Source organism: Lynx canadensis, chromosome F1 (genome assembly GCF_007474595.2).
Source record: "Lynx canadensis isolate LIC74 chromosome F1, mLynCan4.pri.v2, whole genome shotgun sequence".
In the NCBI taxonomy this organism is placed as follows: Eukaryota; Metazoa; Chordata; class Mammalia; order Carnivora; family Felidae; genus Lynx; species Lynx canadensis.
The window spans coordinates 41,465,657-41,491,110 of NC_044319.2; the positions used below are offsets into that span (position 1 = coordinate 41,465,657).

General features: G+C 55.6%; 2 protein-coding genes across 6 annotated transcripts; both read right to left on the bottom strand.

Annotated features, from left to right (window-relative positions):
* Position 1: 1 nt before the first annotated feature.
* MYBPH (myosin binding protein H) lies at positions 2-10,256 on the bottom strand. The gene is given in 11 exon segments (XM_032591785.1): positions 2-1,143; positions 1,145-1,258; positions 1,384-1,520; positions 3,000-3,159; positions 3,753-3,893; positions 4,649-4,737; positions 7,190-7,310; positions 7,312-7,361; positions 8,110-8,244; positions 8,362-8,392; positions 8,395-10,256. Coding segments are annotated over 11 exon segments (1,299 nt in total). The 5' UTR covers positions 8,572-10,256; the 3' UTR covers positions 2-999.
* A 1,384-nt stretch (positions 10,257-11,640) lies between these two features.
* Positions 11,641-20,364, bottom strand: CHI3L1 (chitinase 3 like 1). 5 transcript variants are annotated; one of them, XM_030302553.1, is made up of 11 exons: positions 20,204-20,364; positions 19,935-19,964; positions 19,654-19,710; positions 18,796-18,997; positions 18,245-18,301; positions 17,474-17,624; positions 16,271-16,392; positions 14,855-14,978; positions 13,947-14,129; positions 12,537-12,653; positions 11,641-12,295 (listed from the first exon to the last, which is right to left on the bottom strand). In XM_030302553.1, exons 1-11 carry the CDS (start codon positions 20,256-20,258, stop codon positions 12,155-12,157), a joined length of 1,239 nt encoding a protein of 412 aa, XP_030158413.1. In that variant the 5' UTR covers positions 20,259-20,364; the 3' UTR covers positions 11,641-12,154. The 5 variants fall into 5 exon arrangements, 4 of the variants coding, with proteins under 4 accessions (XP_030158413.1, XP_030158411.1, XP_030158414.1 ...); XM_030302551.1 differs by having other exon boundaries at positions 20,234-20,353; XM_030302554.1 differs by lacking the exon at positions 19,654-19,710 and having other exon boundaries at positions 20,234-20,364.
* Positions 20,365-25,454: the final 5,090 nt, after the last annotated feature.

Consider the following 25,454-nt stretch of genomic DNA (forward strand, 5'->3'; position numbering starts at 1 on the left):
CTTAACACCACACACCTTTATTTGAGCGCTTCTCACCCAGACTGCAGCTCTCTGCAGGGGCACTCCAATCTCTGCACTTTCCAGGCCCCCTCGCATGCCCCGGGGAGACTGGCCTGGGGCCCGCCAGGCCTACTTCTGGCTCCTGGGCTCCAGCCTCTTGGGGAGGAGGCTAGGCAGGTACCAGGGAGCAAAGCCATCCGCTGTCACAGAAATGGGGGTCTGGGGCATCCGTGGAGCTCGATGCTGAGCCTGGTGGCCCCAACCCCCCCAGGTCTGCAGCACCTGGCGGAGGACACGCTTCATGAGCCCTGCTGTTAGGCAGGGCTGGGGCTCCACCTGCCTTCTGAAGAGGAGAGACAGGGCACAGGGCACAGGGACATAGCCCCTGTCTTTCCTTCCCAGGCCTCCTGCCCCAGGGGCCCCATGTCCAGCTCTGAGCTCTGCCTCTGCGGCTCCGGGAAACTTCCCTGCCTGTCCAGAGCCTCAGAACCCCCTGGGGAGGGAAGGTGGGGCATAGGTCATTGCCCCCACATTGCTGCCAAGGAAGTGCCCTGGTCTAAGGGCACGCAGAGCCAAGGCTAGACCCCTGTCTCGGGTGCACATTGCCTGACGCTGCAGGTTTGTACCCAGAGCTGACCACCACCTTCCCCTCTCACCCCCGCCCCCTGCCTGACCCCAGAGACAGCGGGTCCAGACATTTACCATTCTCATCACAGCCTCCTGTCGCTCTTCAGTGCGTGGCTGAGGCCGGAAGAGATGCCGCAGTTAGAGTGGGGGATGGGGACACCTGCAGGGGCCCCGAGTTGGGGGCAGCGGGACAAGAGGGGCTCAGGGCTACACCCCTTCACCCCAGTCAATGGATCAGTCTGAGTGGCAGACTCTGTTACCTCCTTTCCCTACATCGGGCCAACCTCCCACTTGGAAAATCCTTCTGACAGCCAGACCTCTCCATCTTTACCACCCCTCTGTCTTGTCTTGATTTCCAGCACCCAGCCTCATCTAGCCCAGCAGGAGAGGCGGTGGCTTCTCCTCTTCTCCTGTCCTTGGGAGGACCCTCCTCATAACCTTACCTTTGACCTCCAGCCGGCAGGCCACAGATGCCTCCCCTAGCACACTGATGGCCTTGCAGGTGTAGAGCCCGGAGATCAAAGGGGCTGGGCTTCCAGATCTCCAGGGTGCAGACACCTTGCTCAGAGAGGGCGTGGTATTTGGGGTCACCCTGGATGTCCATTTTGGTTTTCATCCAGATTATCTTGGGCTAGGGGAGCGTCGAGAGCAGAGGAAGGCTGGGATGGGCTTTGAAGGAGCTGCCTGCGTAGATTCAAGCCACTGCCCCGCCCGCCCCCACCCCCACCAGGACATAGCAGGGCTTCACCCCTTCACCTTGGGCAGTGCTCGGACCCTGCAGAAGAGCTGAGTGCTGTAGCCCGGGGTGGAGGTGTGGTCAGCCAGGGGCTGGGTAAACGAAGGGGCTTCTGAGAAGTCTTGCTCGACAAACCCTTTAGGCTTGGCAACGATATCTGGGTTCGGGAAAGAAAGGGGGGCAAATTCGAGGTTATAGGAGTAGACCTCTTAGAACTAACCCCATCCATTTTCCTAAAGTAATCACGATAGCTTACACTTAGGCGGCTCATTTAATCTGCATCGTGTCCCTCTGCCAGCGTGAGTGTGTTATCCCCATTTGACAGATGGGAAACTGAGGCCTTCATGGATGCGTGTCTTGCCTGATATCACTTGGCGAGTCTGGGGTTTAAAGGGTAGAAAATTACACGAGGACCATGGCTCTCTGATCAGAGAGCTGCTGGTCTGGAGAAGGATCTTAGCATCACAAGGACAGGCGACAAGCCATTTCATGGCTGCCGTGGAATGAAGGAGCTCTGTGGCAGGGTCCCAGGCTCCTGTGACCTTGGAAGCCAGGGGTGGCCAACGTGTGGGAACGTAGAGCCCGAATGTCTCAAAGCGGCAGAGGAAAGCTGGGACCACGGCTGGGCGGGTCAGCGAGGGGACCGAGAGGGGAATGGGCAGGAAGACTGGATAGAGGAGAAGCTCTTGGCTGAGGCTGGGGACCTACAACCCAGAGATACCATATTTCATTTCTGTTGGTCTTGGGAGACCTGACTGGCTTTCCTTTTTTTTTAAAAAAATTTTTTTTTTCAACGTTTATTTATTTTTGGGACAGAGAGAGAGACAGAGCATGAACGGGGGAGGGCCAGAGAGAGAGGGAGACACAGAATGGGAAACAGGCTCTAGGCTCTGAGCCATCAGCCCAGAGCCCGACGCGGGGCTCGAACTCACGGACCGCGAGATCGTGACCTGGCTGAAGTCGGACGCTTAACCGACTGCGCCACCCAGGCGCCCCTGGCTTTCCTTTTTTAAACAAACATTTCTTCCTAATTCTGTGTAGCTCGGGCCGGAGTTGAAAAGAGCGTGCCTTCCCAATCCCACACAGACTCTGCATGGGGGTGGGGGGAGCTGGAGGTCACAGGGCGACAGGGAGAAAGGGCTTGGCATCTCACATTTGATTCAAGCAGGCCGGGTGCTTGTGTGGAGACAGTAAATACCCCTCTCTTTCTTATCCGTCTCTGTGGTGTTGTATTAAGGTTGCGAGGCTTGTGTTTTAGCAAACTCACTGGACAATACCCGCCCACGCGCTCTGCCCTTCAGAGCAGTTCTCTTGGGACACTGCACATTAGCCCCAGTGACTGCTACGATGCCGGCAGCCACCAGCAACGGCAAACTAAGTGCACAGCCTCCCCAGGGGCGCATCTCGTCTGTTCCGATGTGTTTGTTAAAATCAATCAACTGCATGCATTTCTTTACAGCCGCTCGTGGGAATGTGTGAGTGCGTGCAGAGCTGTGGCAGGGGTGAGGAGAGGGAAGCCAACGTCCCGGCTCGAGGCCCCCACCAGAAGCCCGCAGGGAGGGACGCTGACACGCCAGGAAAGGCCGAGCCCGGCAGTCAGGCCTGGCTTGGTGTCTGCTCCCAGGCCCAGACCCACCTGCCTTCCGGATCTGGGCTGGCTCCTTGGTGACGGCGGCCAAGGTGCTGAGTCCACACAGGTTCTCCGAGAAGACCCGAAAGGAGTAGGCGTTTCCCACGATGAGGTCAGAGACGGTGCAGGTGGTCGGGTGGTAGCGCTCCAGCACCGTGAACCATTGCTGCGGGAACCCCAGCCCTGTCGTCCTCCCCTCTGACCCCTGCCCTTGCCCACCTGGCTCACCCTGCGGTCCCTTCCTCCTTGGGGCTCATTCCATGCCCTTTCCCTGGGGGCTGAACCACCCAGCTTTGGGAGAAGGGGTCCCTGGGTCACTCAGATGATCTCTCTGGGGTCCTCAGAGAATTCTGGATTTTTACCACTCCAGGGGTGGCCTGAGGACCTGCAAACTCACAGTCACCTGGGAACTCCTTGGAAGTGCAGGATCTCAGTCCCCACCCCAGAGCCACTGAGTTAAAATCTGCATTTTAGCGAGATTCCCAGGTGATTCATAGGCATAATTACATTTCCAGAAGCACTGCTCTAGACCTTGCAGGGCCTCAGAGAGTCACACACACACACACACACACACACACTCCTTGCAGTCTTCAGGAGGAAACTGAGGCCCAAGGAGGACAGGGATCTTGCTAAAAGCCACACGAGGAGTCAGGTTAGTGGCAGTTAGACTAGGACTTGGTCCCTGGACTCTTGGAGGGCTGGGCCTTCCTGGCCACCTTGGCCACTTCCCCCACCCCACTCGGCTCCAACAGGCCTCACCCCTATCATTTTGTCTGCCTTCTGCACCACGTAGCCCAGGAGCTCTGTGTTGCCTGGGTCCTGTGGCAGTGTCCACTCAAGGGCAACGTCGTAGCCCCAGACGTCCAGGAGCCGGATGCTGCTGGGGGGGCCCAGGTTTCTCTGCGGGACCAGAGTGTGAAGAGGGAGTGAGGGGGGAAGGCTGGGCTTGCCCCACCCCCCCCCCCCCCCCCAGCCAGGATCTGGCTCCTGTCACAGTCTCTGGTCTGATCCCTTCAGCTGTCAGCTCTGGGGTAGGAGGTGGGGTATCTGGACCCCCAGCAAGTCAACTCTGCCTCCCCTGACCCGTACCAACCACCAGGATGTCAATGGCTGCCCTGGCCTCCGAATCCTCGAGATGCACAGTGAGCTCGTAGCGGCCTGAGCCGGAGCTCTGGGCCGAGGACGGAGTCCTGGTCCCCAGTGCACACGTGCACTCGCTGGCTGTCCAGGGCGTGGCCACTGTGGGTCCAAGAGGCCTGAGGCTTGGGACTCCTCCGGAAGGGAGGAGCTTTTGGGGCGGGTGCAGGAGGCTCCAGCACCCCCATACCCACTCAAGTCCAGGGATCCCTGGAGCCGTGCCCAGGGGAACCGGCTTCATCAGCCCTTCCCAGGAACGGCACCAGAAGTTGGAGACATACGTGCTGCTCACAGCCTCGTTCCCCAGGTGTCCAGCCAGCCCTGGGACCACCCGCCCTGTCCACAGGCTGGAGAGTCGCAAGGGTCCCGTGTACGACAGAGGGAGGGTGAAGCTATCGTGGTGGGTCTTAGGCCAACCTTCATGGGGATCCTGACATCCCCTGGGCTTCTCTGACACATCTCAGATGGGGGCCCTGATTTCCGTCCAGGTCGTTATCCTGGGCAGAAGCCACACCTACCTGGAAAGGGATTTGCAGACTGACGGTCTCTCCCACCTGGCGGATGTAGGTCTGACGAAGATGGCAGGGGACGCGGATCTTGGGGGCCTCTGCGTCAAAGCGAGAGTTTAGGCTTAGCCCAGCAATAGGGTTGCTGGTTGGAGGCTACTGTGGCGGGGGTAGGAGACAACTGGTGAGGGTCACTGGCTGGGCAGGAGGGCTCCGAGGGGTGTTCTGGGGCTGCCTCCTTGGTGGGCGAGGCAAAGCTCACTGCTGGAGATCCATGGGCCCATATTCCCTAAGGTGCCTGGGGAATTGAGAACCAGGAGGTTCCAGGAGGGCAGGGCCTCCATGGTGTGAAACAGTAGGCATCCCGGGCACTCCCTTGGTGCCCTGACCTTGTCAGGCTGGGATTTGCCCTGCAGCCCAGGCATTCCTGGGCTCCAGATGGGTCCTGGCGGGCTCCTTAGCTCCCCCTAGTGGGGAGTCAGGTGTGGCACCTGTTGGCCCTCATTCCCAGGAAAGGCGTCAATGTCATCTTCCTCCGAATCCAGCACCTTCCTTCCATTCCACACCAGCCATGGGCCTCCAGAGAAGCCCTTCTGAAATCGATTTGCTCACTTCTCTGTCTCGAGGCCACATGGGAGGATTAGGAGCTTTCCCTTCTTAAATGAGGCCGGAGCAGACATACCCCTTTCTTTCTCCGTCACCCCTCTCACTGCCTTTCAGTCTTGCAATTGGGAAATCCTTCCTGAAATCTTACTTCAGTCCCATGCCAGGGCAGGGAGCCACCTTCCCGACCGTCACCTAATCAGGTGCAACCGCTAAAGCCACTGGGCATTCCAAGGGAGCCTGCAGCGGCCCCTGCCGTTGTACCCCCTGGGCGGGGCAGCAGTGGTGGCGGCCGGGGCCCCTCAGCAGGAAACAGGTGGCAGCAGTTGGTGGGTGGCACACAGGCTGGAGGGGGAGGAGACGGTGGGAAGGAACACTGTGTCTCCGCGGATTAGCTGTGCAGGCACTTGGCTCTGGGAGCCTAAGGAGCAGAATGCTCCAGGGGCAGCTGCAGGGGGCCAGGAATGCTTGGCAGCTCCAGGTGGCTAAGAAGGGGACAGCTGAGCAGCTGAGGATTCTGGACAAGGTCCCCACCCTGCCCTGCCCAGGAGGAGGGCCTGGCTGGTCCCTCTTTGTTCACGGCCTCCCCTCCCTCTTCTCTCCAGGAAATCCCCTCCTTGTCTGCCAGAGGAATGTTAATGGAGTCGTGGGTGCTGAGTGTGGCTGGCTCCTTCAGTGTCGTGCCTTGGAGCAGAGGGCCCAGGACCTGCACCCTCCCCGAGTCTGAGCTCCATGGGGCAGGTCCAGGAGCCTCCCAGCCAGGAGGGCTTCCTGGCACCTCCAGACTAGAGTCAATGCGTCCATACTGTGGCTGCTAGGGCAGGGCCATGTCTCACACTCAGAGGATGGGAAGGTCCCAGAGAAGACTCCCTGATGCTTGGTGGCACGTGAACGGTCTTGTGTGGGAGTCAGGCTCTGGGATTGCCGCTATTGGGCTGGGTGACCTCGAGGGAGTCCCTGGGCTCCTTGGGACCTGCTTGGCTTAGATGGACCAGCCGTGACAGTCTAGGATTCTGATCTCACCAGCCCCGTGGCCCCACATCTCTTGGGCCTTGAAGTCGAGAAGTATTTCCTTGAATCCAAACTTGACCCCTCCTGTGGCCATGAAGCTCACTCCTTTTTGGAGGGCTTGTCCAGAACTGTGGGGGAACACTGTCCCCCTGTGGGTGTGGGGGAACAAGAAGGAAGGCCACCTGCTGGCCTGTGTCTCTCTTCACCCTGGGCCCTGGGCTGTCCCCAGAGACCTCGGATCAGACCAAATGACTCCCTGCCATTAACAGACTGAAACCTGAGCAGCTCTGGGAGGGGAGCAAGGGTAGGCTTGAGGCTAATGCACCCTGCAAATAGAAATCTTAGCAAGGGGACAGCAGCTGGCCTCCTAGGTCCCCAGTACACCGCTGCCCTCTGGGGATGGAGAAAACTTCCCAGGCCTTCTGCAGGCTCTCGTCTTCCTCCCACCGGGGACATGGTGGGATAAGAGGCAAGCGAAGACTTCTCTCAGTTACAAAACCTTTGGGACGATCTGGAACCCAGGCCATAGGACAAGAACAGAAAATGGGCAGAAAATGAGCTTGCGTGGCCGCTGGAGGGGCTCAGATTAGACAGGAGGAAGAACAGGATGGCTCCTAGCATTGGGACCCTGAGGCGGGTGACTTGGGGAACTTGAGCTTCAGTTCGGGGGGGTCAGGGAGCCCTTCCCCCTCAACGCTTGGGGGCTGGGCCACTCGGGGAAATAGCATCTTTGACCTCCAGAGGCTTGCTGCTGAGGAACCTGGAACTTTCTTAAGGCAAGCTGGTGATAGCACGTGGGTTGTGCTCATGATGGTGGGATGGGGGGGGGGGGGAGAGGACGGTCCTGTTTCCTTGGCCTGATGGCCTCAGTTTTCCTACCCATTGGATGAGGTGCCTGGGAAGGGCTCGGGGAGCAGGAGACGAAAGGGTGGGCCTTACCGATCATCTTCTGGATGTGGACAGGCTGCTCTAGCACAGCTGGTGGGCCGGCCCCCGAAGAGCTCACTGTAGCCACACGCAGGAAGAATTGGTCTCCCGGAGCCAGGTTCCTCACGGTCGGTCGGCTGGGTCACCATCATGGGCCGGGCATTCGTGGGCACCCCCTCAGAGGCTGTGGCAAATGGGGAGCAGGCAAGGCCCCCGCTTCATGGCCATGGTCATCCTTCTCAGAGGGGCTTTCCTTTTCCCTGGTGATCTGGGGAAGTTGACCTCCCTCTCTGAGCCTCATTTCTTCCTTGCTCCCCTTCCCTGACTTGTCAAATGGCATCAAACACCCCTGGTGTTCGAGCCCTGGAATGGTGGCCAGAAAATCCCAGAGAGGGTTGGACACACTTGCCACGTCATGCAGCAATGTAGGGGCAAAGGCAGAAGCCAGGCTGAACTTGGCCACCGTGGAGGTGAACGGCACAGAGGCAGCAGGAATTGGGCCATTGCCCTGGTCCCTGTTTCTCCTCACGGTCTCCTGCTCTCAACTGTCCCCTACTCCCAGCTTCTCTGGTCCCCACCTCCTGCTCGCCCTCCCCCAACAGGGCCCTCTGAGACTCAGCATCTCCTTCCCTTCTCAGCAGAGCAGCACCCGAGGGACCCCTACCCTTCTATCTGATACTTGCTCAGAGGCTCCCTGGAGCTGGACGACAGGGGGTCTCCCGAGGTCATTTGGACACCCCCCTGCCTCAGAGGTACATGGAGTGAGCACGAAGTGGGTAGGTGAGTGGGTTGAGGGGACCACTTGCACTTCATCCTTCTGTATCTAGCCCCCCCCCACCCAGACTGACCCAGCTGCAGGGTCTGGGGGCTTGTCCCTCCTACCCCCCAGCCCACCACCCCTGGGTGTACGCAGGGCTTAGCCCAGAGCTCACCTCCCTCTCAGCAGAGCTCTAGCACATAGCCCTGGAGCCCCAGCCGCCCTAGCCTCTCTGGGGGCTCCCAGCTCACGGTCACTGAGCTGTCGCTCACATCCTCCACGGCCAGCAGCAGCAGGGCACTGGGGATGTCTGGGAGAGAAGTAGGGAGAGATGAAGAGGCCTGTGGTGGAGAGCTCTCCCCGCTCCCCTCCATTCCCTGCCATTCCCTCCCCGCTTCCCTCCTCCACCTGCCCCATCTCTTGTCACCTTCATTTGGAGGTGCAGGTTTAGTGGCTGCGGGGGTGTGGGGGCCGGTGCCTGAGGGGCGGGCTCCTATGGTGCGGGAGCCTGCTCTTTCCCAGCAGACTCCGATGCTGCCATTTCTCCAGAAGGCTCTGCGCTGGGTGCCTTGGCAGACTCAGAGGCGGTTTCCTCCGGACCACAGGCGGGGGCCTCCGAGGTGGCTTTTTCTGTCATTGCTGCGCCGGCTGAGGGGTCAGGCTGGAGTGTGCAGGGGTCAGCAGGGGTAGGTCTGGACCTCCAGGATGCCTGGGACACCTAGGCCCAGGCTTATATAGTCAGGGGCTGCCCCACCCCCAGCCAATGATGATTCCCAGCTGTGGGGTCAGGTCAGGTGGGAGGACTGGTGGGGTGGGGAGACGCCTAGGCCAGGAATAGCTCTGGGGGAGGAACTGCAGGGTCCCTTGAGGCGCGCACTACCTCGTCCATCGCTCTGATCGGACCTCGGCGGCCAGGGTGCTGGTGCCCGGATGGCAGGAGGGCGCAGATGGGTGAGATGGGACGTTGCCTCTGGAGGTTGTGCCAGGGGTCAGGGCAGTGGGAACAAGAGCTCCCATCTGGAGAAGGAACCCAGATCGGGTGTTGTGTTTGGCCTCTGTGGAGCCACTTGTACCCAGGGCTTCTCAACCTGGTGCTGGGACCCAGACAGCCTGAAACAGCCCTCCCTGGGGAGCCCTGCCAGCTTTGCCCTGGGATTCCACACTCCCCTTGGCCTCACGTTCCCTGGGCATTCTCACTTGTGCCGTGTGAGGCTGAGGGTTCTAGAGAGGGAAGGAACTGAGATGCCCAAGGTGGGGCTAGTTGGAGGAAAGTCTTCCAGAAATGGGACCCTGGGAAGGGGGTCGAAGGCTTCTGGCCACTGCTTCTGCTGGAGAGGCTGGAGAGGACACCGTCTCCGCGATCTCTGCTCGGGGCCTCAGTTTCCCCATGTAGTACAGACAGCCCTGTGACAGTCCCCTAGCCCTTGGGAATGAGATAAAGTCACGAGGCAGAGCTGGAAGAGACCCTGGAGGAGGACAGCACTCTGAAACTTCTAGACTCTTGGCAACAGGGCACGGGCACGGGCATTTGCAGTGGGGGCGATGAGGCAGCTGCAACCAAACGTCTAGTCATTGATTCAACCATCCAATAAAACATTAAGATTGGTAATCATTTAATAAGCCTGAAAATACCACGTGCCTGGGAGAAGGGGAAGCAACAGGAACCGTCATGGCTCGTGGGAGCGGAGATCGAAGAAATCCCTTCGGAAAAAGCGAGACAGTATCTAGTAAAAGTAGACAATGGGCTTATCTGTGACCTGTAGTGACACCCCTGTAGTGACACCTTCACGCACGTACCCCCAGAGACACGCACGAAAACATTCACAGCAATCTTATTTGTAATAGCCCGCGCCTGGTGAAAACGGCTGTCCCTCAATAGCGGAATGCATTGCTATTCCATCATCACACAGCATCACGGGGCGCAGGGGTGCGCCTGTAATCAATCCAAAATACGGAAGGAAATGAACAAACTTCAGCTGCGTGGACGATCTCACAGACATAATGGCGAACGAAAGGAGGAAAGCTCGCGGAACGGGGAGATCCCGTCCGCGTTCAGTTCAAAGGCAGGAAACCCCAGGCTCTCTTTCTCGAGGGGCTTCCGTAGGTGGTGAGGCCGCAGAGGAAAACAGGGGCAGTCAGGACAGGTGCCTCGAGGCAGAGGGCCGGGGAGGTATGTGATGGTGGAGTTTCAGGAGCACTACTGAGGTCTCACTTCCTGTCCTGGGTGGTGGGTACGCAGGTTTTCACCAGTTACTAATTCTTTACATTAAACAAATACATTTTATGCACCCTTTAAAAATATTTTGTTTAATGTTTATTTATTTTTGAGAGAGAGAGAGGCAGAATGTGAGCAGGGGAGGGGCAGAAAGAGAGGGAGAACACAGAATCCGAAGCAGGCTCCAGGCTCTGAGCTGCCAGCACAGAGCCCGATGCGGGGCTTGAACTCAGAGACTGTGAGATCATGACCTGAGCCGAAGTCAGACGCTTAACTGACTGAGCCACCCAGGCACCCCTTATGCACTCTTTAGCATGTACGATATATCCCGTAATTTAAAAATAAATACACGTGTCATTTATTTAGGGCCCTCAGCCATATCCATGCTCTTCCCCTAGCTGGGGCTGGCCACATAGGAGTGGGGCCGCCTTTCACGGCTGGCTGTCTTCTTTGGGGAGTGGCAGCGGAGGGTCTGGAGAGCCTCGGGGTCCAGCCCTGCCTGGGTGCCTGTGTCCTCTACCAGGTGACTCAGTGTCCTGCCAGGCAGGGGGCGGGCCCTGGAGACCCGATCCCCATCCCTGGCCTCTGACTCTGCAGCTATAAGTGAATGTGACTAACTCTGCAGGCCCCTGAGTCAGCCCTTCGGAGCCTGTCCAGGACTGGGGGAATGGTGGCTCTAGGAAGGAGGAGGGGGGTTGGCTGCCCCAGAGGGTTTTCAAAGACCCTTGTGTGAGGGGGTGGGCGAGGGGCAGGGATTGAGGGTGCCTGGCCCCCCTCTCCAGCGATGAAATGCCAGGTAACCCCCTCCGCCCATTAACTCCGGCCAAGTTCTCATTTTCTTTGCCTTTAGGAGGGCTGTGACCTTGGGATCAGTTGCATTGGCCCAGCTCCAACTCGTTCAGATTTGAAGGTGGCCAGTAGGTACTTCCTTCCCTACACCTCTAACCCGTGTCACAAACCACTAGGCCAAGTCACAAATAATTCCCTCCAAACAGGAAGGAATCCACACATAATTCTCTTTGACTTTGGAGTGTACATCTGGACTCTTGGGTAGAAGGCATGCCTGGGGCCCTGGGAATGCTGATGAGGGCATTTCTACCTCATAAAGGCTGGAAGACTGGCTTGTCTTCTGAGCCCATCACATCTCATCTATATTCCTATCCCATCTGCCTGCCACCTGCTGTCCCTGGTCAGCCTGACCAGAGGAACCTTGGTCTCTGCTTGGGTTGAGGGCCGAGTGTGTCCTAAGAGGGGAAGACAATATTTGAACGGCCATCAGCCCTCTTGGGTTAAGTCCACAGCAGATAGATCTGCAGAGGCTGGCCTTCTTTGGGGACCCTCTGGAGCCCAGTGGAGGCCAGGATAGCCTCACCTCCTACAAGCTCAGGGCCCCCAAGCCTGAAAGAAACGAATCCAGCCAGAAGAGATAGGGGAGGGGAGCCCAGGGAGGGTCCCACCGGGCCACAAAGAGAGACTGAAGCTGTACCAACACACCATTAAACTCTGGTGATTTATTGAGCAGCCGCTGGGCAATTAGGAAAGGGAAGTAGGAGGGCAGACCTAACATTCCTGGGTGCAGGTTTCAAGTTGGGCTTCGCTGAGGGTGTAATTACTGTGGCCGCTCCTTTGAGAGTGACGTTTGGCTCCTCGGTGGTAGAGTTGGCCAAAATGGGGTCCTTTGGCAAGGAGGCTTGGGGGTAAGGGAGTTGGAGAAGTCCCCGTGTGTGGGGCTGGGGTCATTGAGCATTTTCATAAAGCAGCAGGTGTGTGCTGTCCCCGTGGCTTACACTGTGCTGGCCCCCAGGCCTTACCTGCCCGTGGCCCTGCCTCTACCTGCTTGTCCACTGGAGCTGAGCTCAGATGGCTTCACTGTGGCTCTCTGCGTGGGGTCCAAGGGAGGGAGACTGAGGCTTAGTCGGGGACTCAGAAGGGTGGGCGATCTGGCTCCCGGCCGGCTGGAGCCAAGGGGAGGGGCAGCCCTGCCCCACCGTGTGCAGAACAAGGGCTAAGCCGCAGCGAGCGCATCCTTGATGGCAGTGGTGAGAGGGAAGGGCAGACCCCGGCCACAGAAGGACCCCCGGAAGTCATCCAGATCCACAGCCCACACCATGGCACCAGCCAGCTGCCTGCTCCTCAGGTACTGAACCTGGAAAGGAAGACCCAGAGCGGGCGGAGCTGGGTTCCCTGGGCTACAGTGTGTATGGGGGGTACGTGCCGCCTAGGCCCCTCCCCAGGGAAGGAAAACGGCAGGTGCCTCAGACCTGACCATCCCCCCCCCCCACCTCAATAACCCAGCTCCACCCTCAGTGCAGGTGACCTGACTCTGGCCGCTTGGAGAAGGGGTTCCCTCTCCCTCTTCATCCCGGGGCACGGCCTTGAGGACCTACCTTGTTTTTGACGCTCTCCTGGTCATCGTACCCCACCCACTGGTTGCCCTTGGTGGCATAGGGGACCTTCTGGGCAGAGAGTCTATGGACCGCGGCTCCCTTGAGGAAGTCACAGATCTGAGCAGAAAACGGGGCAGGGGTGGCATGGGGAGCTGTGTGAGACTTCGCAGGTCACCGAGGAGATGCCATTCTCCAAATCTCTTTCAGCCCCTTGCTTCATCCTGCTGACTACATCTGACCCCAGCACTGCCCCCCCCAGCTCAGATTGTAGTCTTCATGCAAATTTATGTAAAGCAGATGCAAATGCCCTACGGTTCTATGGGTGCTGTAGCCTGAGGGCATTAAAGGGACTCTGGTTTGCTTCTGGTATTTTTTTAAATATACTTTATTGTCAAATTGGCGACCACACAGTGCGTACAGTGTGCTCTTGGTTTGGGGGGTAGATTCCCGTGATTCATCACTTACATGCAACACCCAGTGCTCGTCCCAACAACTGCCCTCCTCGATGCCCATCACCCACTTTCCCCTCTGCCCCGCCCTCCGATCCACCCTCAGTTTGTTCTCTGTATTTGAGTCTCTTATGGTTTGCCTCCCTCCCTCTCTGTTTGTAACTACTTTTTTTCCCCCCTTCCTTTCCCCCATGGGATGCGAATTGGTGCAGCCGCTCTGGAAAACAGTGTGGAGGTTCCTCAAAAAACTAAAAACAGAACTACCCTAAGACCCACTAATAGGTCTACGAGGAATTTACCCAAGGGATACAGGAGTGCTGATGCATAGGGGCACATGTACCCCAATGTTTATAGCAGCACTTTCAACAATAGTCAAATGATGGAAAGAGCCTGAATGTCCATCCACTGACGAATGGATAAAGAAGATGTGGTTTATAGATACGATGGGATACTGCTTGGCGATGAGAAAGAATGAAATCCGGCCATTTGCAGCAACGTGGATGGAACCGGAGGGTGTTATGCTGAGTGAAATAAGTCAGTCAGAGAAAGACAGATATCGTATGTTTTCATTCAGATGTGGAACTTGCTTCTGGTATATCTTAAACGGGGATGTGGGAAATGATGGGTGGACACTAAGGACTGGCTCGAGGCTGTACAGAGGGGCAGAGGCTGGGGCAAAACAAAGAACCTGGCTTTTAGCCACCGCTCTCTTCCGGGCTGGGAGGAAAACTCCGACTCGGTGGCCAGAGGAGTATCTGGGAGGTTAGCGGTGCAGACCCGCTGTGCCTTCAGGAGACGTAGTACCAAGAGGCCTGACTCCCCCCTTCCTCCTCCTCAGCGTGCAGTGTTTGCTGGAACGTGTTTTTATTCCCAAAGGAGCGAATGGGGGGGTGAGGTGGGAAGCTCACCTTCCCCAGGGCCTCTGGGAGTGTGGGGATCTTACCTTCTCCCTCGTGCATACCTCATAGTAGGCCAGGATCCCTTCCTCCTTGGTGAACTGGCCTGGTAATCCGGGCCCGGAGATTGGGGCTCCCACACCCGTCTTGGAGGAGGTCAGAGTGAAACTCCTCCCGAAGGCGGGGATGCCCATCACCAGCTTATTGGCTGGGGCCCCCAGCCTCAACATGTAGCCCATGGCATAGTCCTGGCAGGGGAGAAGAGGGGAGGGCATGAGCAGTTAGGGGAACTGGCAGTGCAGGACAGGTGAGATCATACAATTGCCGGTGCCGCCCTGATGGGCCGAGCTCCAGGTCTGCCGTGCATCTGGGATTCCCTTCCTTCCGGGAACTGATAATACCAGTCTAAAATGCATTTTGTAGGGACGCCTGGGTGGCTCGGTCTGCTGGGCACCTGACTCTTGGTTTCGATTCAGTTCATGATCTCACGGTTCCCGGGAGGGAGCCCCCGGTCAGTACTGCGCTGACATCGCGGAGCCTGCTTGGGACTCTCTCTCCCTCTCTCTGCCTCTCCCCTGCTCATTCTCTCTCTCTCTCTCTCTCTCTCTCTCTCTCTCACACACACACACACACACAATACATAAAAATTGAAAAATGCATTCTGTAGTTTCATTCTCGAAAAAATTGTCTTAGGTATAGGAAGGGATTATTACTATTTGGCAGCCAATCAGATGATCGGCTCAGGTTACACAGCAAGCGAAAGGTTGTTCTAGACTAGACTCCTGCCTCCTCCGTTCCGGAGCCATGGAGAACTCACAGACGTCGTGCCTTAGTTTCCTCATCTGCAGAGTGGGCCCCATAACGCCTCCCTTGCAGGAATTCCTGAGGTGCACAGGCTTGGTGTGTGAGCTCTGGCAGGTGACAGGTGTCTGTGGTCCCTTCCTGGCTGGCCACCCTCCTTCCAGACACTCACGACATTGTTGAATCTGTCAGCACTTTTCTCCTCCAGGCCTCGGAACAGGGGGCTATGATGTCCTGTGGTCTGACGCCAGGCTCCGTGAAAGTCATAGCTCATAACGCTGATGAAGTCCAGGTGTCTGGGGAAGAGAGGTCAGAGGGCGAGGCAGGAAATTAGAAAGGCATCCATCAGCCCAGCGCGTCGTGAACAAGGGGAGGCAGGAGACAGGCCGTTAACCCAAAGCCCCGTAGGGAACCTGTGATCCACTGTCCAGGCCGCGTGACAACTTCCCCTGTGCCGCGCCCCCGGGGGGTGGGCTCAGAGCCCCACAAGTGCATTTAAGGCAAGAATGGAACTCTTCTGTTATGCCCCCGGCACACATTTGGGAACTGGCTCTATCCTGCCTCCTGCCCTCCACGTCTGCCACGTTCAACTTAGTGAGAGCAGATTAAAAGCGGCATCGAGGGACGCCTGGGTGGCTCAGTCGGTTAAGCGTCCGACTTCAGCTCAGGTCACGATCTCGCGGTCTGTGAGTTTGAGCCCCGCGTCGGGCTCTGGGCTGATGGCTCAGAGCCTGGAGCCTGCTTCCGATTCTGTGTCTCCTTCTCTCTCTGCCCCTCCCCCGTTCATGCTCTGTCTCTCTCTGTCTCAAAAATAAATAAAACGTTAAAAAAAATTTTTTTAGAAGCGGCATCGACAGCCTGGTGGGGACAGAGCTGGACCAAAGGACGCACTGGGGTGGGGAGGGAGGGTTACACGCACGTGGGTGAGAGGGACCACAGGTAGGTTATGTGAATATGAGCCTCAGGTGTTCGGGGCAAATGGTTGAGAACCGCCTAGTTCCTACCTCCTAAACGATCAACGTAAACACTGCATCTACACCTCCCCAAATTCTACAGATTCTAAAAAGTCACAGTAAAGAACCTTCGTTCTTTATTCCCAGGTTTCTTAAGCTCCGTGTCTTTGTTCCACTGCGACATCAGCCCCGTTGGGCAGTGAGCTGCTCATTCTCACATGCATCAGGGGGCAGGGGGAGGAGGAGGGATGCACAGAGCGGGGGTCGCCCGTGTGTGTGCAAGCACACGGAGGCAGTGCAGAAAGGCACAGTTTTCTTGCCGCAGTCCGGCATCTCCAGTGACCAGCACTCTGTGGAGAAAAGCCTGGTGTGGAGGAAACGTCCCTCAGTGGCTGGCCGGTTGGCATATCATTTCCTACTTCCTTTTCCACAAATACCTTCATAGAAACTCTCCCAACTGGTTAGCACAATCCCCCCAGGGACTACTATGCCCCCATTTGACAGATGGGAAGACCGAGGTGCAGAGAGGGGAAGTGACTTGCTCAAGAGCACACATCAAATGTGTGGAAGAACGGGGACTAGAAATCCAGTCTTCTGACTTTATGAGGAACGCTGGGGCGGGGCGGGGGACTCACGGGGATATCTGGGCGATGTCATAGCCGTTGTCGATGGCAACCTTCCCTGCAGACACGGCTGCGCTGAGCAGGAGCTGTCCTGCTCCCCTCTGGGCTTCCCTTGCAAACTCAGCCTTCATTTCCTGGTTGGGAGAGATGCAGGGGAGTGAAAGGGGCCCCGGCTGTGTGAGAGGGAGCCTGGTGAGAGAGACAGAGGTCCCTGAGCATGTCATTGGCTTTCCCCATCTGCTGGGCTCCCCAACCTGACAGGGCTTCGGTGGAAATGATAAAGCAACCAATTCACCTTGGGCTCCCCCATCCTTCTCCTAAAAAAACCTGTTTGGACCAATCACATCCCCACACCCCACGCATACCCATCGACACTCAGTCGCTCCCTGTCCTAGAGGGACCATGAGGACAGACGGTGATCCTAGTTGGCCCACAGGTCAGGTTGGAAGAAATTTGCTTTGCGGTCTGTTTTGTTCAAGCCAGTACGTGAGACGACAAGATTGAAGTGGTCTTTAAATGTACATTTAGCGGTCTTTAAAATTAAAATTATATCGGTACTGTGGACAATTTATTTAAAAAAATTTTTTTGGTTAATATTTATTCACTTTTTGAGAGACAGAGACAGAGTGTGAGCAGGGCACGGGGCAGAGAGAGAGGGAGACACAGAATCGGAAGCAGGCTCCAGGCTCTGAGCTGTCAGCACGGAGCCCGACATGGGGCTTGAACCCATGAACTGTGAGATCATGACCCGAGCCAAAGTCGGACACTTAACCGACTGAGACACCCAGGCACCCCTTGTGGACAATTTATTTAGGTGATCACTCTGTCCCTGGGGTAGTGGAGATGCTTGGGCTGTTGTCAGATGTGGCCAAGTGTCCCCAGTGCGGGGCATGCTGGGTAGCGGGCATCATTAGTTTGGGACCAAACAATGGATGATGATGCCACCCCACTAAGTGGGTGCCCGGCCTCCTGCCTCGGAGGACCCCAGCCCACCTCCCATCGTGTTAATAAGACGTCTTCCTTGCTGTGTAAGATCTTGGGGGCACAGGCCAGTTCGTCTTTCCCATCCCAGGACCCCGTGGCCAAGAGGTGTCAGGCCCTCTCTGCCCGCCCTCAGGAGGCCAGCAGCTAAAGACCGCTCCCGCCCCCCCCCCACCCCCTGGTGCCGGCTCAGGTCCCCAACATCCCCACCCCTCTCCCCGACCCCACCAGTACCTTGACCAGGGTGGTGAAGTAGGGCTTGTCTCTCCGCCCAGGGTGGAGCCAGGCCAGGTCCAGCCCATCAAAGCCATGGGTTCGCAGAAATGGCGGCACCGACTTGATGAAAGTCCGACGACTCTGGGTCGTGGAGGCTATTTTGGAAAATCTAGGACCCAAATCACCCCAGTAGAGGGCTCAGTACCGACGTGCTGGGAGCCTTGGCCGTCGGGAGGGATTTCTGAGGCACGTGCAGCCGTAGGCCTGGGCCCCACAAGCTCTAGAAGGGCATGGCTGGGATGGGACCCCGCTCCAGGCATCTCAGAGACAGCTTCTGTAGTGTCATTTTTGAAAAAATTGTCATACGAGCCAAGCCACTTTGGAAAGGTCATAACCCGCACCTCAGTTTCCTCCTCCGTGAAGTGGGGATCCTGACCGTCTTTCACAGCGCTGCCGTGGGGATTTCCTGTGACCGTGGCTGGATGGGTTGCCCGACATGTAGCGATCACTCTTTACGTGGCAGCCGGTAGGGCCACGTCTCCCCTCCTTTTTAAGCCCTGCTCCAACCCTACCCACCCCAGGGAGTCCTCCCAGGCTGTCAGCACTCTGTGCGACCCTCTGCGGGGCCCTCTCCCTCTCTGAGCTCTGGTTTCTTGGCTATACGTGGGGTGGGCGCCTGACAATCATTTAGGCCTAAGCGGTCTGGAGCCCCCGTGACCCCGTAGAGTGGGTGGGGAGACCTACGCCTCCTCACCCCCATTCCGTCAGCCTTTGGGGGATGGGTCTTACCTTTGAGAACCAAAGCTCCATCCACCCACAGACAGAAGGGTCTTCAGGTTGGGGTTCCTGTGGGGAGCAGGGAGGCGGGGGGGCCGGCGTGGAGTGAGGCTGTCGCGACACCGGCTGGCCCCTGTTTGGGAGGCTGTCACAGGCTTCTAGCTTAGGTGGGATGCCTTTCCGACCCTGAGAATCAGGATTCTAAGAGGCATAGACCTTGCAGCAGTCACTCTGAGGTACACTGCCCATTTTTGTTCCCCTGAGTGGGGAAGCCGGGATATGGCAAAATAGAGTCATGAGTATTTTCTGTGCTTCCTGGAGAAGCACCCCCAGTGGGGGAGAGGGCTCCCCTCAGCCCGCCTTCCAGAGCCTGCCTCTGTCGTCGCCAGATATGGCCCAACACATGCCCTCATCGCCTGTTCCCTCGGAAGCCCAGGCCCTCCCACTCCCCACCCCAGGCCCCGGGGGGCCCTCATCCATCCTCCCGAGCAGAGGCACCCTGCCCTGGGACCAGCCAGCCCCGCCCTGCATCTCCCTCCTTTCCTGGCAGCCTGTGGCCCGACCTGTCCTTGAGCGTGTTCAGCGTGTCGTAGAGAGTGACATCATTCCACTCCCAGGTGTCGATCTGATCGTTGCTGATGTTGGCAAAGCTGTAGATGACGTGGGTGCAGAGGAAGGGGTCGATGGCATCTGGGAAGCAGCTCCCATCACCCTCCCGGTACTGGGACCAGCTGGTGTAGTAGCAGACCAGTTTGTACGCAGAACCTGAAGACGGAGCCCGGGGTGGCGCCCGAGCCAGGACTGAGCCAGGGGGCCTCTGGCTGAGCCCCGCGCCGAGCACCGATGGGGCACTGGGCGCTGGGGCCGAGATGTGAGCAAACTTAGAATTCTAAATGCAAGGGGCTGGCTCGGTTTCCTCTGCCTCTGATGAAAATGAGGCCGATTCTGAAAATGCTTTGAACAGATTAAATGCCGTGGATGAATATCCTGTAGACTTAGGACACGGAGCTGCGTGCACTGAGGGTAGGGGCTGGTGAATAAAGGTAAAATAGGGCTCGGTGCAAGTAAAGAAGGCTTCCTGGAGGCAGTGGCTTGGAAGGAGAGGAGGGACCCAGCCCAAGACGGCAGGTTCAGAAGACCCTGGCCCTCAGGGTGGAGCCTCGCAGATCCTGCAGCGTTGTTGATGGGGGCCGCTCTGGCCCGTTTCTTCTCTGCCTTCCTGCGGGAGTGTCCCTAACTTGTCACCCACCCAGAATGGAGGTCCCCAGGCCCCCTCAGCCTGTCCCCCAAACTGGGGCACAATCGCAATGGGCCAGGAAGTTCTTCTCCTCGTTCTAAGTCCTCCTGCTGCAGAGTAGGCCTTTTCTGCCCTCTTGGTTATGGAGGAAGAACCGTGGGCGCCCCTCCCCCGTGCTGCTTACCGGGCCCATGGGTGGTGCTCACCAGGCCGTGAGTCCAGGCCTTCATCGGACCCGAGCCTTTGAAGGGTTTTTATTTTGAAAATTTTCCAATGCACAGAAAAATACAGAAGAAGAGTGTAATAAACATCCATATGCTTATCACCTTGGTTTAACAAATGCTAATATTCCCGAGCCATTTGAATCACAGAAGACACTGGGAAGGGCTCCCCTGTGCCAAGACTTCATCCACATCACCCTCATCAGACCCCTGTCTCCCGTGACTTGAAAGAGGGGTTACTTACAGCTCTGGAGCAGCACCAGGACCGCAAAGCCTGAAGGGAAATCCAGAGTCAGACCCCCTGTGAGTACATCCTGCCCTTCCTTTCTGCTAACCCCCCCCCCCTTCCAGGCAATCTAGGGGTTAACACCATTTGCCCTGGTGCCTCCTCCTCCTCTTCCTCCTCCTCCCCCTCCTCCTTCCCTCCCCCCCCCCCCCCCCAGCAGGTAGGAGGCCAGCCTCTCTGTGCAGTGGCTCTGTGGGCGATCTCTGGCTCTCAGCCTGAAAACGCACAAGCAGAACAGCCTTGACCAGCCCAGAGACCTGTCCGAGCCGCCCTCAGAACCATCCTGGCTGCAGCAGAGAGGGGCACGGTGTGGCCAATTCCGGTGCCCTCAGCTCCTGGTGTCCAGCTGCTTAGATAGGGCTTCTTCCCCACACCTCGCGCGTCCTTTTTATACCTGTCCCACTCCACTCCCACGAGCTCCAAAACGTCCCATTTATGGGAAGTGACCCGTGTGGAGGAAGAGGAACTACTGTGGCTGGGACTCGCAGGGGAGGAGCGCTGCGGGCTGCCAGAGGAAGATTGAGAAACCTTGGAGAGTTTTGAAAACTCGGGCCAGGTCTTCAGGAGGCATGTGCCACCCACTGGGTGATGGTCTGGTGACTCCTGGGTGAGTGACCCAGCCTTATTCCCAGAGACCTGCCTCCCTTGCCTTCTGCCCACCCCACCCCACCCCCACCTTTCTGCCTGCAGTCTCCCAGCTTTCCCGGCAGCCTCTGCCCCTTTGCATCGCCAGCCCTCCGTCCAGGCCCCTGGCCGGGTGGAAACTGGGCACCGTGAGTTCTGTAACCCGCAGCGCCCCAAACAAGGCTGTAATTTCTTTTCTCCCCAGGCCAGCAGCATCCTGCCAGAGCTGCTCCCCACGCAGGCTTTCTGTCTCGAAGCCTGTTTCCCACAGCCTGGCCTGTGAGTCGGGTGAGGCTCAGACAGCCTTTTAGCGATTGATGGGCTAATTTTTTTTTTTTTTAACTTTTATTTTAGAACAGAGAGAGAGAGTGCGCACGCGCTCCCGAGCAGGGGAGAGGGGCAGAGGGAGAGGCAGAGGAGAACCGCAGCAGGGAGCCCAACAACATGCTGATTATTTTCTAATGGAAAGCTGCAGAGGAGTGGGAAATTCCCTGGACTCCTCTCAGGCCCTGCTGGTGTTTTGCTTTCCTTTTTGAAATTCCAGTTATAGGATTTGTTGCCAACCCGGGGCTGCAGTGAATTGCCACAGAGTTAATTCCCGCAGTTCTGGATTTCCCCCCAGGAGCAGATCATTCCAGAAGATCGATAACCTCCATGATCTCTCTCAGTGATGCTCCTGAAACCCACACCTAATGATGTCACGCCCCCCCACCCCCGCCAAGTCCTCCTGTGACTCTTTATTACTCTCAGGGTAAGAACAAAAAACTTCCTTAAAAAATGTTTTTTAATGCTTATTTATTTTCAGAAAGAGACAGAGCACAAGCAGGGGCAGAGAGACAGAGACACAGAATCCAAAGCAGGCTCCAGACTCCGAGCTGTCAGCACAGAGCCTGACGCGGGGCTTGAACTCACGAACCGTGAGATCATGACCTGAGCCGAAGTCCGATGCTTAACTGACTGAATCACCCAGGCGCCCCCAGAACAAAACTTCCTAAGGAGGCTCTGCATGGTTTGCCCCCTTTGTGGGAATACTTTCTTTGGCCAAAGATCCAGGGCAAGCCCATTCTTTGCAGGCTGTAAATTAATTAACAGGCGGTGAGTGAAATGTCCCAAATTCCAAGAGCCAGAGCAGCTCAGAGGGCTTCTTAACAAAGCCCTATTATTTTTACCACAAAATTAGGTAATAATCTGACGTTAGCCACCCTGGTTTCACAGCCTTCTCTTGGTGAGTGAGGTCTCTCCTTCTCTCCCCCCTTCCTCTCCTCTGTAAAACTGGGACAAGTCCCCTTTATTGTATGAGGAGTGGACAAAAAGGAGTTTGTCCAGGGTCACTCTGTGCATACTAAAAGGGTCACTGCTTTTCCTTTTAAGGCGACTGCCTCCTTTTGGACCCTGGATGGCAGACAGTGGTAACGCCAGTCAGTGATAGCTTTTCCTCCTTCATTTGAGCACTGAGAAGCGAACTTCTTCTAAACTTTAGCAGAACTGTTACAAAGTAGCATGCAAGAAAAAGTTTCATTACAGCGGGCAGGAGGTTAAGAAGACCCTTCCCATTTTCACTCTTCCTTTGTTAAAAGTTATCTCATAGGCTCAGATTTGCCCAAGCCTTGTTGTCCTCTGCCCCTCTCCAGACCAGTTTAGTAATTCTACACGTTCTGCATGAAAGCGGCAGTGTCACAACAAATGGCAAAGATACTCCTGGGCCTGTCTCATCAGTGTGGCTAAGTGTTCCCTAGCTCAGCGCCTCCCAGCCTCCTGTCACCTCCTGCCCCCTGCATCCCCACCTCCACCCGTCTTTCATATCATTATATTTGCTCTACTGTCTCCCACCACAGGGCTTTTGCACATGCCATCCACTAGCCTGTCAACTGAAGGACCTGAGGTTTTATGCTGCTTGCCAGCTAATGAGATAGACAGCCACAGTTTCATGGATTCTGGCAGAAGACATGAGAATCCTAGGTCAGAAGCAAAGGACTTATTATTCATTGCGGGGCAAGAAGCATGGATTTCATGTTTGTGTCCTTTCCTGTGATGAGAAAACAGCTATTTTGAATTGCAGCCTCAGCATTTTATAGTATGACAACTCTGCTCACCCTCAGAATCTGAACATTTAGATAAGGACCCGAACTTGGGGTTCCTGCTACAAGTCCCTGCTTTTCTTTTCTTTTCCTTAAAAAAATTTTTTTTAATGTTTATTTATTTTTCACAGAGAGAGAGAGAGACAGAGCATGAGTGGGGGAGGGGCAGAGAGAGAGGGAGACACAGAATTGGAAGCAGGCTCCAGGCTCTGAGCTGTCAGCCCAGAGCCCCACACGAGGCTCGAACTCACAGACCATGAGATCATGACCTGAGCTGAAGTCGGTCGCTCAACCGACTGAGCCACCCAGGCGCCCCTTTGCTTTTCTTGATACACCTTTTAAAATAATCACTTAGAGCTGAGCTGGTGAAAAGTTACTGACCTCTGCCCCAAGCAGCTTATAAGTAATAGGTGCTTTTTCTTTGTCTTTTGCCCACTCGTGACCTGGGGCAGAGGACCGTCCTTCTCCTCTCTAATTACCATTTATCCTAATTTCTGAGACTTGTAAGTGAGAAATCTTGTGCCTCTACTACTCTCGTGTGACTGCACTGAAACTGTGTGGAGTTTTCCCAAAAAAACAAAAACAGAACGACCCTACCAGCAATATAGCACTGCCAGGAATTTACCCAAGGGATACAGGGGTGCTGATGCATAGGGGCACATGTACCCCAGTGTTTATAGTGGCGCTTTCAACAATAGCCAAATTATGGAAAGAGCCCAAATGTCCATCAACTGACGAATGGATAAAGAAGATGTGGTTTATAGACACAGTGGAATACTCCTTGGCGATGAGAAAGAATGAAATCTGGCCATTTACAGCAACATGGTGGGAACTGGAAGGTATTACGCTAAGTGAAATAAGTCAGTCAGAGAAGGACAGATACCATATGTTTTCACTCATATGTGGACCTTGAGAAACTTAACAGAAGACCATGGGGGAAGGGAAGGGAAAAAATAGTTACAGAGAATGAGGGAGGCAAACCATAAGAGACTCTTAAATACAGAGAACAAACTGAGGGTTGATAGGGGTTTGGGGGGGAGGACAAAGTGGGTGATGGGCACGGAGGAGGGCACCTGCTGGGATGGGCACTGGGGTGTTGTGTGGAAGTGATGAACCACAGGAATCTGCCCTAAAAACCAAGAGTGCACTTTACACGCTGTATGTTAGCCATTTTGACAATTAGTTCTATTTTAAAAAATAAAAAATAAATATTTACTGAGTTAAAAAAAAAAAGGGGGGGGGGGGCCCAGGGCATTCACTTCCCCAAAGTGGGAGCTTTGATGCTGAGAGAGGTACCTAATGACCGCGTGTGGATGGCTTGTGCCTCTCCATTCAGCATGTCATAATCTGCATATCCTTCTCATTTTTTATTTTATTTTTAAAAATTAATTTATTTTTGTGTGAGAGAGAGAGAGAGAGAGAGTGCCTGCGCATGCACACGTGTGAGCTGGGGAGGGGCAGACACAGAGGGAGAGAACCCCAAGCAGGCTCTACACCCAGTGCAGAGCCCGACGTGGGGCTGATCTGGAGCCATGAGATCATGACCTGAGATGAAATCAAGAGTCGGACGCTTGACTGATTGAGACACCCAGGTGCCCCAATCTGCATACTCTTAATATAACACACCAGCTGTGGGGCCCCCAGCACACTTCCCTTGGCCCCAGGTTCCAGGGGAACAGCCCAGATGGATCCTGTGTGTGCAACATCTTGCGTTACGGCAGAGGAACCGAGCTTGAGGAACCCAAATATTTTACAGTGAGCGGTAAGCCTGACTCTCCTTGGACCTTGGGGGAGACAGTATCTTTATTATACTGGACAGTAAACAAAGCTGCCTTTTGCTCCAGGGGAAAACACTGTTTCTATCTTCCAAGGCTGTTGGCTATACAAACACAATCAAAAAGGTAGCCTGGAACAAAGACGGCCTGTTCCTCTGTTCAGAGGCTGTGCAAAGGTGCTGTGGGGACTTGTCTCCCCACACTGCCGTTCTGTGGCCAGTTTACTCCTACTCGTCCTTCACACTGAGGCTCAGCAAGCACCTTCAGAAAAGGCAGACGCCCTGGGGAGGGATACCGCCCGACGGGAGCTGTCAGAGTACTTTGTATCCCTTTTCCCAGTACCTGACTCGTTGCAAGTTTACATCTTGCGTGTGGATGTGGATGCCTTATTAAGGTCTGCCTCCCTCACTAGGCAACAGGTACAGTAGAGGCAAGGACTGGGCCAGTTATTTTTAAATTTTATTTTTTTCAAGTTCAATGAACATACAGTGTTATGTTAACAACTCTATACATTACTCAGTGCTCATCACAGTAAATGTATTCTTCATCCTCCTTACCTGTTTCGCTCATCCCCCTGGCCCACTTCTCTCCAGTAACCATCAGTTTGTTCTCTATATTTGAAAGTCTATTCTTTGTTTCTCTCTTTTTTTCTTTGTTTTGTAAATTCCACCTATGAGTGAAGTCGTATGGTGTTTGTCTTTCTCTGACTTATTTCATTTAGCATTATACCCTCTAGATAGATCCATGTTGTTGCAAATGGCAAGATTTCTTTCTTCTTTATGGCTGAGTAATATTCCATTGTATATGTAAGTATAAACTTCATCCATTCATCTTTGAATGGACTTGGGTTGCTTCCATATCTTGACTATTGTAAATAGTGCCGCAATAAACATAGGGGTACATGTATCTTTTCAAATGAGTGATTTTGTTTTCTTTCAGTAAATACACATTCCTAGGAGTTATTAAGTCATATGGCAATCCTATTTTGAATTTTTTGAGGA